This window comes from Aethalodelphis obliquidens, unplaced genomic scaffold (assembly GCF_003676395.1).
Source record: "Aethalodelphis obliquidens isolate GAN/ISIS:26980383/991018 unplaced genomic scaffold, ASM367639v1 scaffold66, whole genome shotgun sequence".
NCBI classification, from domain to species: Eukaryota; Metazoa; Chordata; class Mammalia; order Artiodactyla; family Delphinidae; genus Aethalodelphis; species Aethalodelphis obliquidens.
This window is the reverse complement of record NW_020838010.1, coordinates 1769694-1782892: the sequence shown is the minus strand read 5'-3', so window position 1 is coordinate 1782892 and position 13199 is coordinate 1769694. Positions and strand designations below refer to the sequence as shown.

The window sequence follows — 13199 nt, the reverse complement described above, 5'->3', positions numbered from 1 at the left end:
CTAAGTGTATATCCTACTAACAGAGAGTCAGCACAGGTACCTTTACATAAAAGTACGTATTTCCATCACTAGAACTGACCTTTCCAACTAAATTTGCCTTCTTCCTTTATTGCTAACCTTTCGGAATAAGAGTTACTTTATTCCACCTAACAAACTCTCCACCTAAAAAATTTTCCACATATTTGTGATATCCCAATTTGGCATGACTTCAGAGATAAAGAAATCACTTAACTATGAAAAATTAAAGCAATTTAAGTAGCAATGCTCTTCCTGGTATAAAAGTCCCAATACTAGACTACTTCAGTCAACAAGCAGCCCCACTACCATCCAGTTTACTCTGGAGAAGGTCACCAATATCCCCAGCACTAGTATGGAAAGCAGATACCATTCATATCTCTGAGATGATTAAAACATCACTCTAACTAGGATATTAATGTGTGAAGCAGAAAAAACAAACCCTGGTTTTATTAGAGGCACATTATACTAATGGTAGGGAAATGGGGTCTAAAATGTTCTTTAAAAATTATATAGGAGGAAAATAAATAAATAATTGCATAGGAGAAAAAAGGAAAAACAACTGCCTGGTGTCTTCTGTAATTTCTTTATGAACACTCAATTGTTAAAGAGTCCAAGAAAACAAGCTTGCTCCCAAATTTTGTCAATCATAAAAAGAAATTTCATTTTTAACATAACATGATTTAATATAATCTGACATAAAGTACAGCTATACATACCTGTATGATTGGTATCTGGTGTACATTTATTAATAGCAACGTCAAAAGTAAAAAACGAGAAATATTTAATCAAACATCCACAAAATCTTTGCCCCTGGGCCAAATGCCACAAGCAGTAAACACCAAGATGATGTTTTTAAAAGGAACTATTTTCAACAACACAATTGTAGTTTTATCCAAGGGCCTGCAGCCCTACTGAGTGGCTAAACCTTAGCCCATTAAGAAGCTCTGCATCATAAAAGCAATTTTAAATTATCTATCTACTTTGATGGAGGAATAATTACGGCAAGTGTAATTAAAAATATTTGATATGCATGGTTTTTCAGCAGAGTTGCCATTATTATTATGTTGTGCTTAGAGCAATATGAAAGTTACTTTTCTCATATCTTGAGTACACACTTTCTGGAGGATGGGAGGAGGGCAATGTAACCTGAGGCATGCTGAGTGTATAGAACAGCTAGACAGCTAACTTACAAGTGGACCCACATAAGCTATATAACACAGCAGTTGCATATAAAGAATTGATAGTCACTCAACCATGTGAAGGCCTAAGCCATGATCTCATATTAAAGTGTTTTTAAAACCACCCATTATGTTCACTCAAATATAACTTTTAAATAATCTGTCACACTTAATTCTCTATTTAGAGGTTAAGTGAAATTAAGGATGATGGGTTTCAGTCTGGAGAACATTTTCTCTGACAAAGCCATTCATTCCTTTAGATCTGCCTCTCATCCCCAGAAGGATAGTGGGTGGGACCTAGATACCCTTCTAAGAGATATATTAGGATTTTAATTCTACATTCCTAAAACTGAGTGGAAGTTTTTGCTCTGTCATTTCACGTGTACTTCCCTCCTCCACTCTCCTTTAAACCAGAACACTCATTCTCCTGTGAAAAAGAGACCGTTCTTTTCCTTTAAATAGGTGATGGGCAAATTCTCAATTTGTTTCAGGTGCCTTAGTAAGCTAAAAAAAGTAAACAACAAAAACTGAGAGCTTAAAAAAAAAAAAAAGATGCAGAAAACCGAAGCCTGAAGCCATCCGTCTTTACCTCATTCTTCTTGGTATGTTACCTGAGCATTTGCAACAAGGATGTCAAGAGGGAAGCAGTCTCTACAGAGGCTTTACTGACCAGAGGTGAGGGTAGGTTCATGTTCCTTAAGGAAAAGGCAAAAGGGAAGAACTTCACGGGCGCGCTTAACACTTTGGTGGAAGGTGGATTTTAGAAAGGCCAAAATAGTAAACTATCGACAAAGTTTAAAGAGTGCGTGGATTGGGCACAACTAGTGAAAAGGTTAGCGGGCATGTAGGGAAACACTCGAGGTGGGAGGGTGCGGAGGAAAAGTTTTAAATATCCACCAGAGCTTAGTTATCTATTAACATGCATCCTCCTCCCCAGGCTCTGCTCTTGCCCCCAGAGCAGCTAGCTGCAGGGAAAGCAAGCAGCCCTATTTTTAAACACTTAAATCTCTCCCTTGGACTTCAGAAGGCTTGAGTTACTAGCGTTGTAAATAATGTTTCTTCCTAAACAAGTGAAGGCACACCTGAATTCCCTAGCCGAGGCCCAGGAGAAAGGAAGGTAAAGGCACAAAAAGTGATTTCAGCGTGAGAGCGAGGTGATGGGATGGGGGTCGGGGGTAGAAGGAAGGACTTACCGCAGCCTCTGCGGGCTGCCCCCAAAGACTCAGGGCCAGTAAGAACAAGCCGGCAGCCAGGCTGACTCCACGCAGTTTCATTCTTCTCCGGCTCCCGCAGCTCCTTCAGCACCCGCACGAAATCCCTGGCTGGCTCTGACCAACTGACATAATCTTGAGGGTTTATAGGGAGAGAGCTAGAGCCGGAGAGAGACAGCGAGGGTGTCCCAATTGTGCCGGTCGTCTTGGGTGAGGAGAAAGTAGGTTTTTAAGAGTGGAAGGGGAAAAGAAAAAAAAAAAAAAAGCAGCAGCTATTCTTCCCTCCCCGCTCCCCTCCCCAAAGCCGGTCTCTCGGGAGCACTTTTCCCTTCTGTCCAGACTTGCAAACTTTTTCCTCGCGCAAGTCCCACAGATCTACTTTCCTCCCTCTCTTCCCCTGCACCGCCCCCTCCCCACCAGCCCTGGGGAATTTGAGGATCACTCCGCCACAGTTTTAGACCGCACCAGCAACCTGCGAGGGAGTGACGCTCAGTTATTTGGAGGAGGGAAACGTCCAGCCCAGTTGACTGCGCACCCTGACTCCCCCCGGGAAGCTTTTCTATTCGTTCACTTGCACCTTCCGTTGATACTCCTTTTCCCTGCCCAGTCCCACTCTCATTGGTGTGAGCACCAAAGCCAATTACAAATAGACCTGAGCTGGGACTATTTTTTGTAGCGGAGGGATCTAAGAGAACGGTTTCTTTTATTGTTAATGATTAGAAACAAATTTTGGTGCCTGCTCCCAGGGCTGCTGGGGTTGTTTGCCTTCCACCTGCTCACAGGAGGGAGTTTCTACATACAACAGAAAATGTGAAAATATTAGAAACATATAAATATATTTATATAATTAAATATATGCTTACAGCTGAAGAATTAAGAAAATGAACGTACGTATACGTGTGTGAAGACTTTATGCATATTATATTCATATAAGATTTGGGAGCGTTCAGTAGATATGAGTAATTATTATGTGGTTGGATGTTATAGTAACACAGTCATATCTTTTTCTTTAGCTACATTGAATGCCATAATTAATATTTACCTCATACTGACTAACACAAAAGGCATTGACTCTCATTGCAGATGTTTCTCGGAGAGATTTAGGGTAGGGGATTAAATAACTTTAGTGCAATTTTCCTTAATACTAACACGGACACTTAATTGGAAATATTTGTATGGAGTTAATGGCAGTTGAACTGATGTCTCCCAAATAAAGTAGACTTGAACGTTACTTTGGTAATTCTGACATACAGATTTTTTAAAGCACCATCAGGCCCAGAAAATATTTTATGTGGACTCCTTGGGGGATCTTTTAGGGATTTCTTGACGAATTCTTCAGAACAGTTGTTATCTCACACCCTAGAATTTACCACTTTAGCGTCTTTCAGGGCTTTGGACCTATATCACGGGGGCCCACTTATCCTTAGGTTCAGCTCAGCTAAAGGTAGTTTTACAACCCCAGAAACTACCACCACCCCAAGAGGTTAGTGTGCAATAAATTAGAATGAGTGATATGCATTTGGGAAAGTGTGCAAAGGCCCATGTGTCTATGTGGGAGGAGTATGCCTTAATCTGTATATGTGTAACAATTAACAGTGCTTTAAGAAAGTGTTTGATGCACAGTTGCTTACATCTTAGTGTGTAGGTCTGTGGGCCTGTGCGTGAAGCTGTGGAGATGCGTGGGAATGTTACGTGTAGAGGTGCCTGAAAGTGAGAAAGACGACCGGCTGCCCGAGGTAGGGGGGATGATTGACAGCAGACAGCCCCGCCCCCTTCCCCTCCATTCCTTCCTCCCCTGGTGCATGGAACTATCTTTTGAGTGCGGCAAGTTGTAGCGGGCACCGCTGACCGTGTTTCCCTTTGGGGCACCTCTTTATCTAGAAGCTGAGTTTAGTTTCTTCAGAAGTGAGCCACTTCGCCCCCCTACCCCATCCTCTTGAATAAGGAAACAGCCGCCAAGCATCCGATGAGCCGCGGCCGCGGAGCCGCTTAGCAGTCTCCCGGGACTCAGCTCCGGAGGAGCCGCAAGCATGCACCCTGGGTGAGCTGTTGCTGCCCCGAGCTCCTCTCCTCTTTCCTATTCTGGGCCACTTTGCCGGACCGGGACTATACTTGTACTTCTGTCATTACAGAGAAAGTTGGGGCAGGCAGCAAAAAGGGGTCGGGGGTCTATGGGCAGACGCAGGACCCCGGAGCCTAGAGAACCCATGTTATTCACCCTCCCTCCCGTTTCAGGTTGTGGCTTCTCCTGGTTACGTTGTGCCTGACCGAGGAACTGGCAGGAGCGGTGAGTCTCATCTCCCGACCCCTTTCCCTCCTCCTCCTTTGACCTCCTCCCCATCCCACCTCTTGTGTTTGTGTAAGGGGGTTGCAGAGGGTTGCGCCATGAAACGGAGTTCTCATCATTCTCATTTCTACTGGGAGTTAATGGGGTTCTTAGAAAGGAATAGCAGTGTCAGGCTAATGCCTTTGGGACTCAGGCATCTTTCTGTTCCAAAACTTCGTAAGGGGTTGGGAAAATAAAAGTAGAAGACACAAGAGGCACGCATTTCTGAGCGTCTTCCCGGACGACTTAAAGATGACTGACATCTGATGCCTTTCTCTGTATCGATCTCCAAGGCAGAAGAAATGTAATTTTCCCTGGCTTACAAGAACATGAATTGGCACACAAGTTTGAAAGTGGGAGGAGTATCCAAGAAGTGGGACTTGGAAGTACCGAGAATGTTGTTAGAAGTTAAACTTAAGTATTTTCTTGTGAGTCCTCTGACAGTACCAGGTGACAACATCTGGATTCTTTAACTGCCTGAACTGCACTGATACTACTAGATGATGTTCAGTTTCTGCCTGATGTTTCCTTTTACTGGTTTGCTCTATCATCAGAAAGTTAAAGTGGTTAGAATAGGAAAAAAAAATTCTAAAAGTTAACATTTCATAGGCTGTTTAGATATCATCCATCAAGTCAGCTAGGGGCTGCAGGCAAAGGATTTTCTGTAGACGTTTGGTCAAGAAAAGTTTAATAGATCCCAGAAAGTAGTAATTCCAATGGAATTACTAGGATAAGCTACCAAAAGTGGCGTGACCTGAATAATCAGAGATGCTGCAGTTTTCCAGACTCACTAGCAACTTACGCCTGCAGAAATAAAGTTAATCATTGAGTTCAAATATGAAGTTAACTATTGAGTACTGTTTCACTGTTCTATTTTAAAAATTCTTAATAATTGCCAAAGTCATGCATGTACTCTATATATGTGTGTGTATATATATATATGTATATATATGACAGCTAAATATATATTCCAAATATTTACTTTGTGAGTTTTGACAATTTTCACTGATTGGCTCTATTTTTAATACTTCAGATATTTTAAAATACTATTTATAGAGCCATACTTAATTCAACCCAGTAAGATTACCTAATACTTTTATGGGGAAAAAAATGGATTACTTTGTCCTGGTATATGTCTTTAAGAAAATATCAGAATAAAGTGAAATGACTTCTCTTATGAAAAGAGGATGATGCCAGAAAACTTGACTTTTAATGTTTTGTGACCCCTTAACTCAGAACATCAGCTTTTATGTAAGTAAATTCTAGATTTTGTAAGCAGAGGTATTGATCTAGTTTTCTGCACACTTCCCTTTCTGATTCCTGCAGTATACAAGTTTAGTTATATGTTACCTTGAGGCTCAATACTACATTTATTGAAAATGCCAGGTTTTGATTAGTTAACAATTTGTCTGGGAATCTTGCTACTTATAAAAATGTCATGCTTGGGCAGAATACCCTCCAGTAAAACCTTTATTTCAGACTCTGGCTGATCGTATTCAGTGTACTTTTGGGAAAAGCATTAACAAATCATTCTAGGAGATTTCCCAAACACTGCATCCTATCACTTGATAACTTTAAAAATTACTAGAGGATGTTGCCTTCATTTCTGAGAAGTGTTGAAGCATGTCTCCAAAATCATCCACTACTTTGGTGTGTGGATTTTAGACTCTGTCCCATTGTTTTACCATGTCACCTGCTATGTCAGTGTGACTGACCTTGGTAAGACTAAAATAAACCTTGAGATACACTGACAGTACTTTATTTTTTGCCTTCAGTCCATAACTACTTCATTCACCTATTATTTACTTCTGCATTATATGTTTGACATTGTAAAGCTAATTTTTAATTTTTGGAAAAATGGCAAAGAGAAAGAGAAGAGTAACAGGATAAGTTCTCAGAAGGTGACTTTGCTGAGGGGAAGTTTTTTCCTTTGTATTCTTTGTACTGGATTATCATTTATATTAGCTGGTTCTCATCTTCTACTCTCAATTCCAGTTCATCATCTGGGTTTGTAATATTTTTCACCTTTCAGATGATTTTAAACATTTGAATTCTTTGTAACTTTTTGACTTATATTAGTGAAAAATAACTTATAAATAGATTGGCAGGAACTATGTTGTGCTTCACTATGACAAAGTCTCTTCACTGTGAGAGTTAAACGTTGTCAATAAAGGAATACTGGTGAGCATTTAAGATAGGGTCATTTAGGTGCTTTTGAGTTCTTTCTTTGTCAGAGTTTATAAAGCAGTACTTTTGAAGGGATGGAAAACTAAATGTTAAAACCCAGGATTAAATAATGAATTTTCATTAAATTTCTTTTAAAAGAGTGCTGATCTTCATTTATTTGAAATATTTTCACAATTTGTCTGAATGAGATAGAGCCTAGAATTTCAGAACATCCATATTGGTTTTTTGGTTATTAAGTGCCTAAGGCACCACACACAAAGATTTATTTAAACACAGTCTCTAACTCTGTAGGAGTTCACTTTCTCAGACAATGGTTGTCATTTTGTTCCTTAAAGGATAGGATACTTGGGACTTCCCTGGTGGTCCAGTGGTTAAGACTTCAAGCTCCCAATGCAGGGGGCCGGGGTTTGATCCCTGGTCAGGGAACTAGATCCCTCATGCCACAACTAAAATATCCTGCGTGCCACAACGAAGATCCCACAGGCCGCAACTAAGACCCGGCACAGACAAATAAATAAATAAAAATATTTTTTAAAAATATAGGATACTTATTGATAAATTACCATCAGCATCATGTTAGAGAAGAGACTAGAAAGACCCATATCTCACCAAAGGCCAATATGTTTAGAAGTTAAAATATATCCCGAGTTAGTCAGGGTCCTCATGTTTTATTCCCATTTTGCCCCAAATCTGCTTTCACAAGAGGATCTAATACAACCAGACATATTTAAAAGTCAAAGCCCAGCGGGAGAGTTATTGGAGTGGGGAAGAGGCAAAGGGGAGAAAACACCTGTCTATTATCAACTCTGCCTAGAGCACAGGTAAAGTGCCTTTAGCCACATTCAAATCAAGATCTGATTGAAATACAAACTTCTTAAAGTTGTAACTTGCTCAGGTTGGTCCTTTCCAATGTGATTTTCAGTCATAATCACAGTCATCAAAGTATGAAGGGAGTGTTAAGGTTTTTCAGAGATGGAGAAAATCCCTTCCTAATATAAGGATCAAGAGGAATATTTGCCTTGTTTGGGCTGTCTCTAGGATTTTTCTTTTTTTCTCTTTTAAAACAAGTTTATTAAGATATAATTTACATACCATAAATTCACACATTTATGTATATCATTCAATGATTTTTAGTAAATTTACCAAGTTGTACAACCATCACTATATCCAGTTCTAGAACATTTTCATCACCCCAGTAAGATCCTTCATATCCCTTTAATTAATCCCTATTCCCATCCCCCAAGCCTAGGCAAGCATGAATCTACTTTTCTACCTCTATAGATATGTCTTTTCTGGACATTTCATATAAATAGAACCAATTAATATATAATCTTTTGTGTTTAGCATTTTTCACTTAGCATAATATTTTTGAAATTCATTCATGTTGTAGCATATATCAGTATTTTACTCCTTTTTTTTTTTTAGTATTGGTATTGGTATTTAGTATTGGTATTCCATTATGGATATACCCCATTTTCTTTATGCATTCACCAATGAATGGACATTTGGGCTCTTTCCACTTTTGGCTCTTATGAACAATACTGCTATGAACATTAACATACAAATCTTTGTGTGGACATATATTTTATTTCTCCTGAGTTGATGGAATTGCTGGGTTGTATGAAAACTTTATATTTAACCTCTTAAGAAACTGCAAAACTGTTTTCCAAAGTGGCTGTACCACCTCACATTCCATCAGCACTGTATGAAAATTCCAGTTTTGCTACATCCTTGTAATTGTCATTTTTATTATAGCCATCCTGGTGGGTGTGAAGTGGTGTCGCGTTGTGGTTTTAATTTGCATTTCCCTAATGACTAATCAATTAATCATCTAATCAATTAATCAATCAACTAATCAATTAAGCATCTTTTCAAGTACTTATTAGCCATTTGGATATCTTCTTTGGAGAAATGTTTATTCAAATATTTTGCCCATTTGAAAATTGGATTGTCTTATTATTATTATGTTGTAAGAGTTCTTTGTATATTTTAGATACGAGTCTTTTACCATATATACAGTTTGCAAATATTTTCTCCCAGTCTGTGGCTTATGTTTTCATTTTCTTAATATGAATTCTTAAAGTAGTCTTCTGCTTTACCTGCTAGCAAATATCCTATATCAGCTAGCTATGAATGATTGGAATATATAACATATATATGTGTGTGTGCATGGACATCAAATATGTATCTTGGGTGACTGGGAATGCTGATACATATGTATGAGTGCATCATCAAGTGAACCATCAAATGACTACATAAATAGGTAGCAATAGATGATAATGTAGTTATATTATTGACAGGTCAAAAGAAACATTTTCAGATAGGAGTGGAGGGGAAAATAGATATTATTTAATGTGTTACTAAAGAATCAGATAGATATATTACTATATCACAAATTTGTTTTATTATACATTTTGATGATTGGTTTCCACTGTAACCCCATATATTTTATTGACTACATTTAAAAATACTTTTCTGAAAGGGAGTCTGTAGGCTTCACTAGACTGTCAGAGTAATCCATGGTACTGAAAAAGAACCCATCTAGTTATGAAGTTGGTTTTTACAATTTGGTGTCTAAGGCATCTTCAGGTGTGAGGGCATTTGTATTGACTACAAGTGCCAACAACCTTTTAGATTCTAGGCATATTATGGCGCCTCCAGTAAATATGCCTCTATATTCTATAAGATCATAGTCAAGCCAAATCACAGGAGCAAAGTGGGCTATTCCCCTAATTTCTTCATTAATATAATAATGAAGCAAATAGATTGACCTCAATTATCAATACATATTGGTGTTCACTTGCCTCAATTTGTGCTTAATTCCATAATTTCACCACTATGCTTGGAGTATAGACTTGTCCCATCCTACGTAGATGACAAGACATATACATCTAGAAAGAAGATATTAGGAAAGCCCCATGCTGTATTAAACTACCAAGTCCTTTTAAGCTGACCAATGTCCCAGTGAGGCAGATCATAGAGCTCTAACTTGTTTTAAGGTCTAAATATAAATAGAACACCTGATAAGCATGCCCAAGGGAAAACTGACAGGAAAATTAGCTAAGAACAATTATCTACTCTTACCATCTGTAATTTATCCCTCTCCTAGGATATTTTTTCTTCTACAAACAATATTGAAGTCTCCTCCATTATAAAAACAAATAAAATTTTAACAAACCATGGCTTCATTTTCCTCTGTTACTCTAACCCCCTCAATCACATTACCACCAAATTTCTGGTCATTTTCTACTCTTCTTCAACAACCATCTACCCTTAAGCCTATTACAGTCTAGAAGGAGGCTATTCTACCAAAATTGCCCTCTTTCAAGTTACTAATGGATACCTAACTGCCAGGCCCAATGGTTTCATTGCAGTCCCCATCTTATCTGACTTCTTTACTGTAGTGCTTGGCATTTTCTAGTCATTCTCAAACCACCTTTCCCCCTTGGTCTTCCAAGTCACGATGCCTCATTGTTTCTCATTACACTTCTCTGATTTTTCTTTTTGGGGGGCTGTGCACTGTATGGCTTGCAAGATCTTAGTTCCCCAACGAGGGATTGAACCCAAGCCCTCGGCAGTGAAAGTGCAGAGTCCTAACCACTGGACCACCAGGGAATTCCCTCTGATATTTTTATTTCATTCATTCAACATTTATTTATTGAGCAGCCACTGTATTCTAAATAGTATGCCAGACTCTGGTGACACAGTGGTGAACAAGTCAGGCATGATCTTTGCCATCATGGAGGTTACAATCTTCATCACTCCCTGGTCATAAAATGGTGGTTTTGCTCAGCATTTTTATCCTTTGCCTTCTTCTTGCCTCAACAGTTTTAACTATGCCTCCTATACATTAATGACTATCAAATTTTTATTTCCAGCCCAGATGTCTCTTTTTAGCTCCAAATCTTTATTTCCAATTACCTACTAAGTACCTATATCTCAATTAGTTGTTACATACAAAGCACTTAAAATGGCGCCTAGAGCTTAGTATAAGCCCTCAACCAATGCCAGGTCTTATGTTGTATTGCCCCCAAATACAGTGTATCTGAACATGAAATTATTTTCTAGTCTACCATGATACTCCAACCTGCTATCTTTTTTATCTTTGTTAAATGTCATCACCATCCACCCAGTTTCAAGTGAGAAACTATAGAATCAGGCACCAAACCTCATTATCTCCATCTCCACCAAGTTCTGTTAGTTTTACCAAAACCCCGCAGAATCCAGTTTTCTATTCATATTCTAATGGTTCCAAGTCTCATCATCATATATAAATAATCTCCTAACTAGTTTTTCTACCCCCTGACTCCATTCTAATCTCTACACTGCCACCAGAGTTATTTTATTAACAACAAATCCAGCTATGTTATCTCCTGATTTAACTTTTGTTGGTTTCTTGTTTCTTCCAAGATTAAAATACATACTCCTTGGCTTGACACATTTAAGGGCCTTCATTATCTGGCCCCAACTACCATTCCAGCCTCATGTCTGAGTGTTTTTTCCTGCCACCTCTCCTTCTCAAACTCATAGTGTACATTATGCTTCATTCAGACTGAACTTCTCTCCATTCCCAAACTACTTTATGTTCTTTCACATTTTTTGCTCTTCTATATGCCATCCCCTCCATCTGGAATGTCTTTCTCCACCATTTACACCTTCTCTTCCTAGTGAACTCCTCAATCTTTAATACCCAGATAAAATGTTGTTTCCTCTATGAAACAGCCCCAGTCCTCTTCAGAAAGAATTTATTCTTCCTTCCCCTGTGCTTCCAAAACTCTTTGGGCCCCTTTGGTGGAACCTACCACATAGTTGTGAAATTCCTATGTTTGTATGCAACGTTGCCCTCTTCAAACTTACAATGTCCAGGATACTGCCAAGCATATAGGAAGTGATCAGTAGATGACTTTCAAGTGAGTAAACAGATCTACTCCTAATGGCCTGTAACAACTGCCGTTTCCTTGTCTCTCTTGAGAATTATAAATGTTAACTCTAATAACAGTTGCTTTGATGGAAAAATAACCACCTTGTTCAATGGTATAATGTTTAAGAGAAAGGACTCTGGAATCAGACTTATGTTTGAATGCTGCCTCTGCCCACTGTGTGACATAAGGCAAGTCATTTTACCTTTCTGAGACTCAATTTTCTCATCAGTAAAAAAGGGATAATAACACCTTCCTCCTGAGAGTGTCGGGTGATTAGAAGGGAGAACGTAATGTGTAGTTACCATTCACAAGGTAGTTGCTAAATCCCCACTCTATCCCCCTATGGAAAAGTATTCTCTATTTCTTTTAATGCTGAGGGAAATTTTTAAAGTATTTCCTAATTTTGACAACTGATAAAAAGAGATGCCGGGGCTTCCCTGGTGGCGCAGTGGTTGAGAGTCTGCCTGCCGAAGCAGGGGACACGGGTTCGTGCCCCGGTCTGGGAAGATACCACATGCCACAGAGCATCTGGGCCCGGGAGCCATGGCCGCTGAGCCTGCGCGTCCGGAGCCTGTGCTCTGCAATGGGAGAGGCCACAACTGTGAGAGAGGCCCGCGTACCGGAAAAAAAAAAAAAAAAAAAAAAAGAAGAGATGCCGGACAAGACTCTCGTTTTGTAGATTGTATGTCTAGAAGAATGGTTGTGTTTCTCAATTGCCCCCTTGTCTCTTTTTCCCTCTTCTACCACTTTCATAATGACATATAATTACTAGTGCTTTAAGTTTACAAAGCACTTTCTCAATATCTTATTAGCAGCTCAAGACTACCCTGAGAAATATATAGGGCAAATATTCTCAGCCCAGAGAGATTAACTGATTTCTCTAAGATCACAAATCCAGCAAATGGCAGCATTTGGGTTAAAACCCACTATACTCTGCTGTCTCTCTAATTCAGGCATCTTATCATCTCTTATCTGGACTCCAAAACAGACCTGACTTCCTCTGGTTTCAGTCTTCCCCTGCCCCCCACCCCCTCTCCTGATAGCCATCCTCTGCGAGCAAGGGGCCTATTCTGAAATACAAATATGATCATGCCACTCCAAGTTCCCCATACCCATCATCATCTGGCCCTGCCCACCCATCCAACCCCATCTCCTGTTACTGTTCTCATTCTGATGTTTAGACCACAGTTTGCTTTTGATGTTGGCTCAGCATGCCAACATCCTCCTGCTTTGCCTTCTGCTTGAAACACCCTTCTTTTCTCCTCCTCTTTCTTCCTCCTGTCTCTGCCGATGGACTTAGTATTTTTCCCTTAAGCCCAGTTTAGTGAATGTTTTTCTGAAATCTCCCCTTCTTTCT

At 39.4% G+C, this 13199-nt stretch overlaps 2 protein-coding genes across 6 annotated transcripts in view; one reads left to right on the top strand and one right to left on the bottom strand.

Annotated features, from left to right (window-relative positions):
* COL4A5 (collagen type IV alpha 5 chain) overlaps positions 1 to 2773 on the bottom strand; it is a 218174-nt gene extending 215401 nt beyond the window's left edge. For 2 of the 3 annotated variants that reach the window (XM_027089423.1, XM_027089425.1), the window contains exon 1: positions 2390 to 2749. In XM_027089423.1, the coding sequence (XP_026945224.1) occupies positions 2390 to 2470 (81 nt within the window). In that variant the 5' untranslated portion in view covers positions 2471 to 2749. Of the gene's footprint in view, positions 1 to 2389 lie in introns of all 3 variants that reach the window. The other variant, XM_027089424.1, reaches the window with a different exon arrangement.
* A 1445-nt stretch (positions 2774 to 4218) lies between these two features.
* COL4A6 (collagen type IV alpha 6 chain) overlaps positions 4219 to 13199 on the top strand; it is a 285573-nt gene continuing 276592 nt past the window's right edge. For all 3 annotated transcript variants that reach the window (XM_027089501.1, XM_027089500.1, XM_027089499.1), the window contains exons 1-2: positions 4219 to 4448; positions 4643 to 4694. In XM_027089501.1, the coding sequence (XP_026945302.1) occupies positions 4438 to 4448; positions 4643 to 4694 (63 nt within the window). In that variant the 5' untranslated portion in view covers positions 4219 to 4437. The remainder of the gene's footprint in view (positions 4449 to 4642; positions 4695 to 13199) is intronic.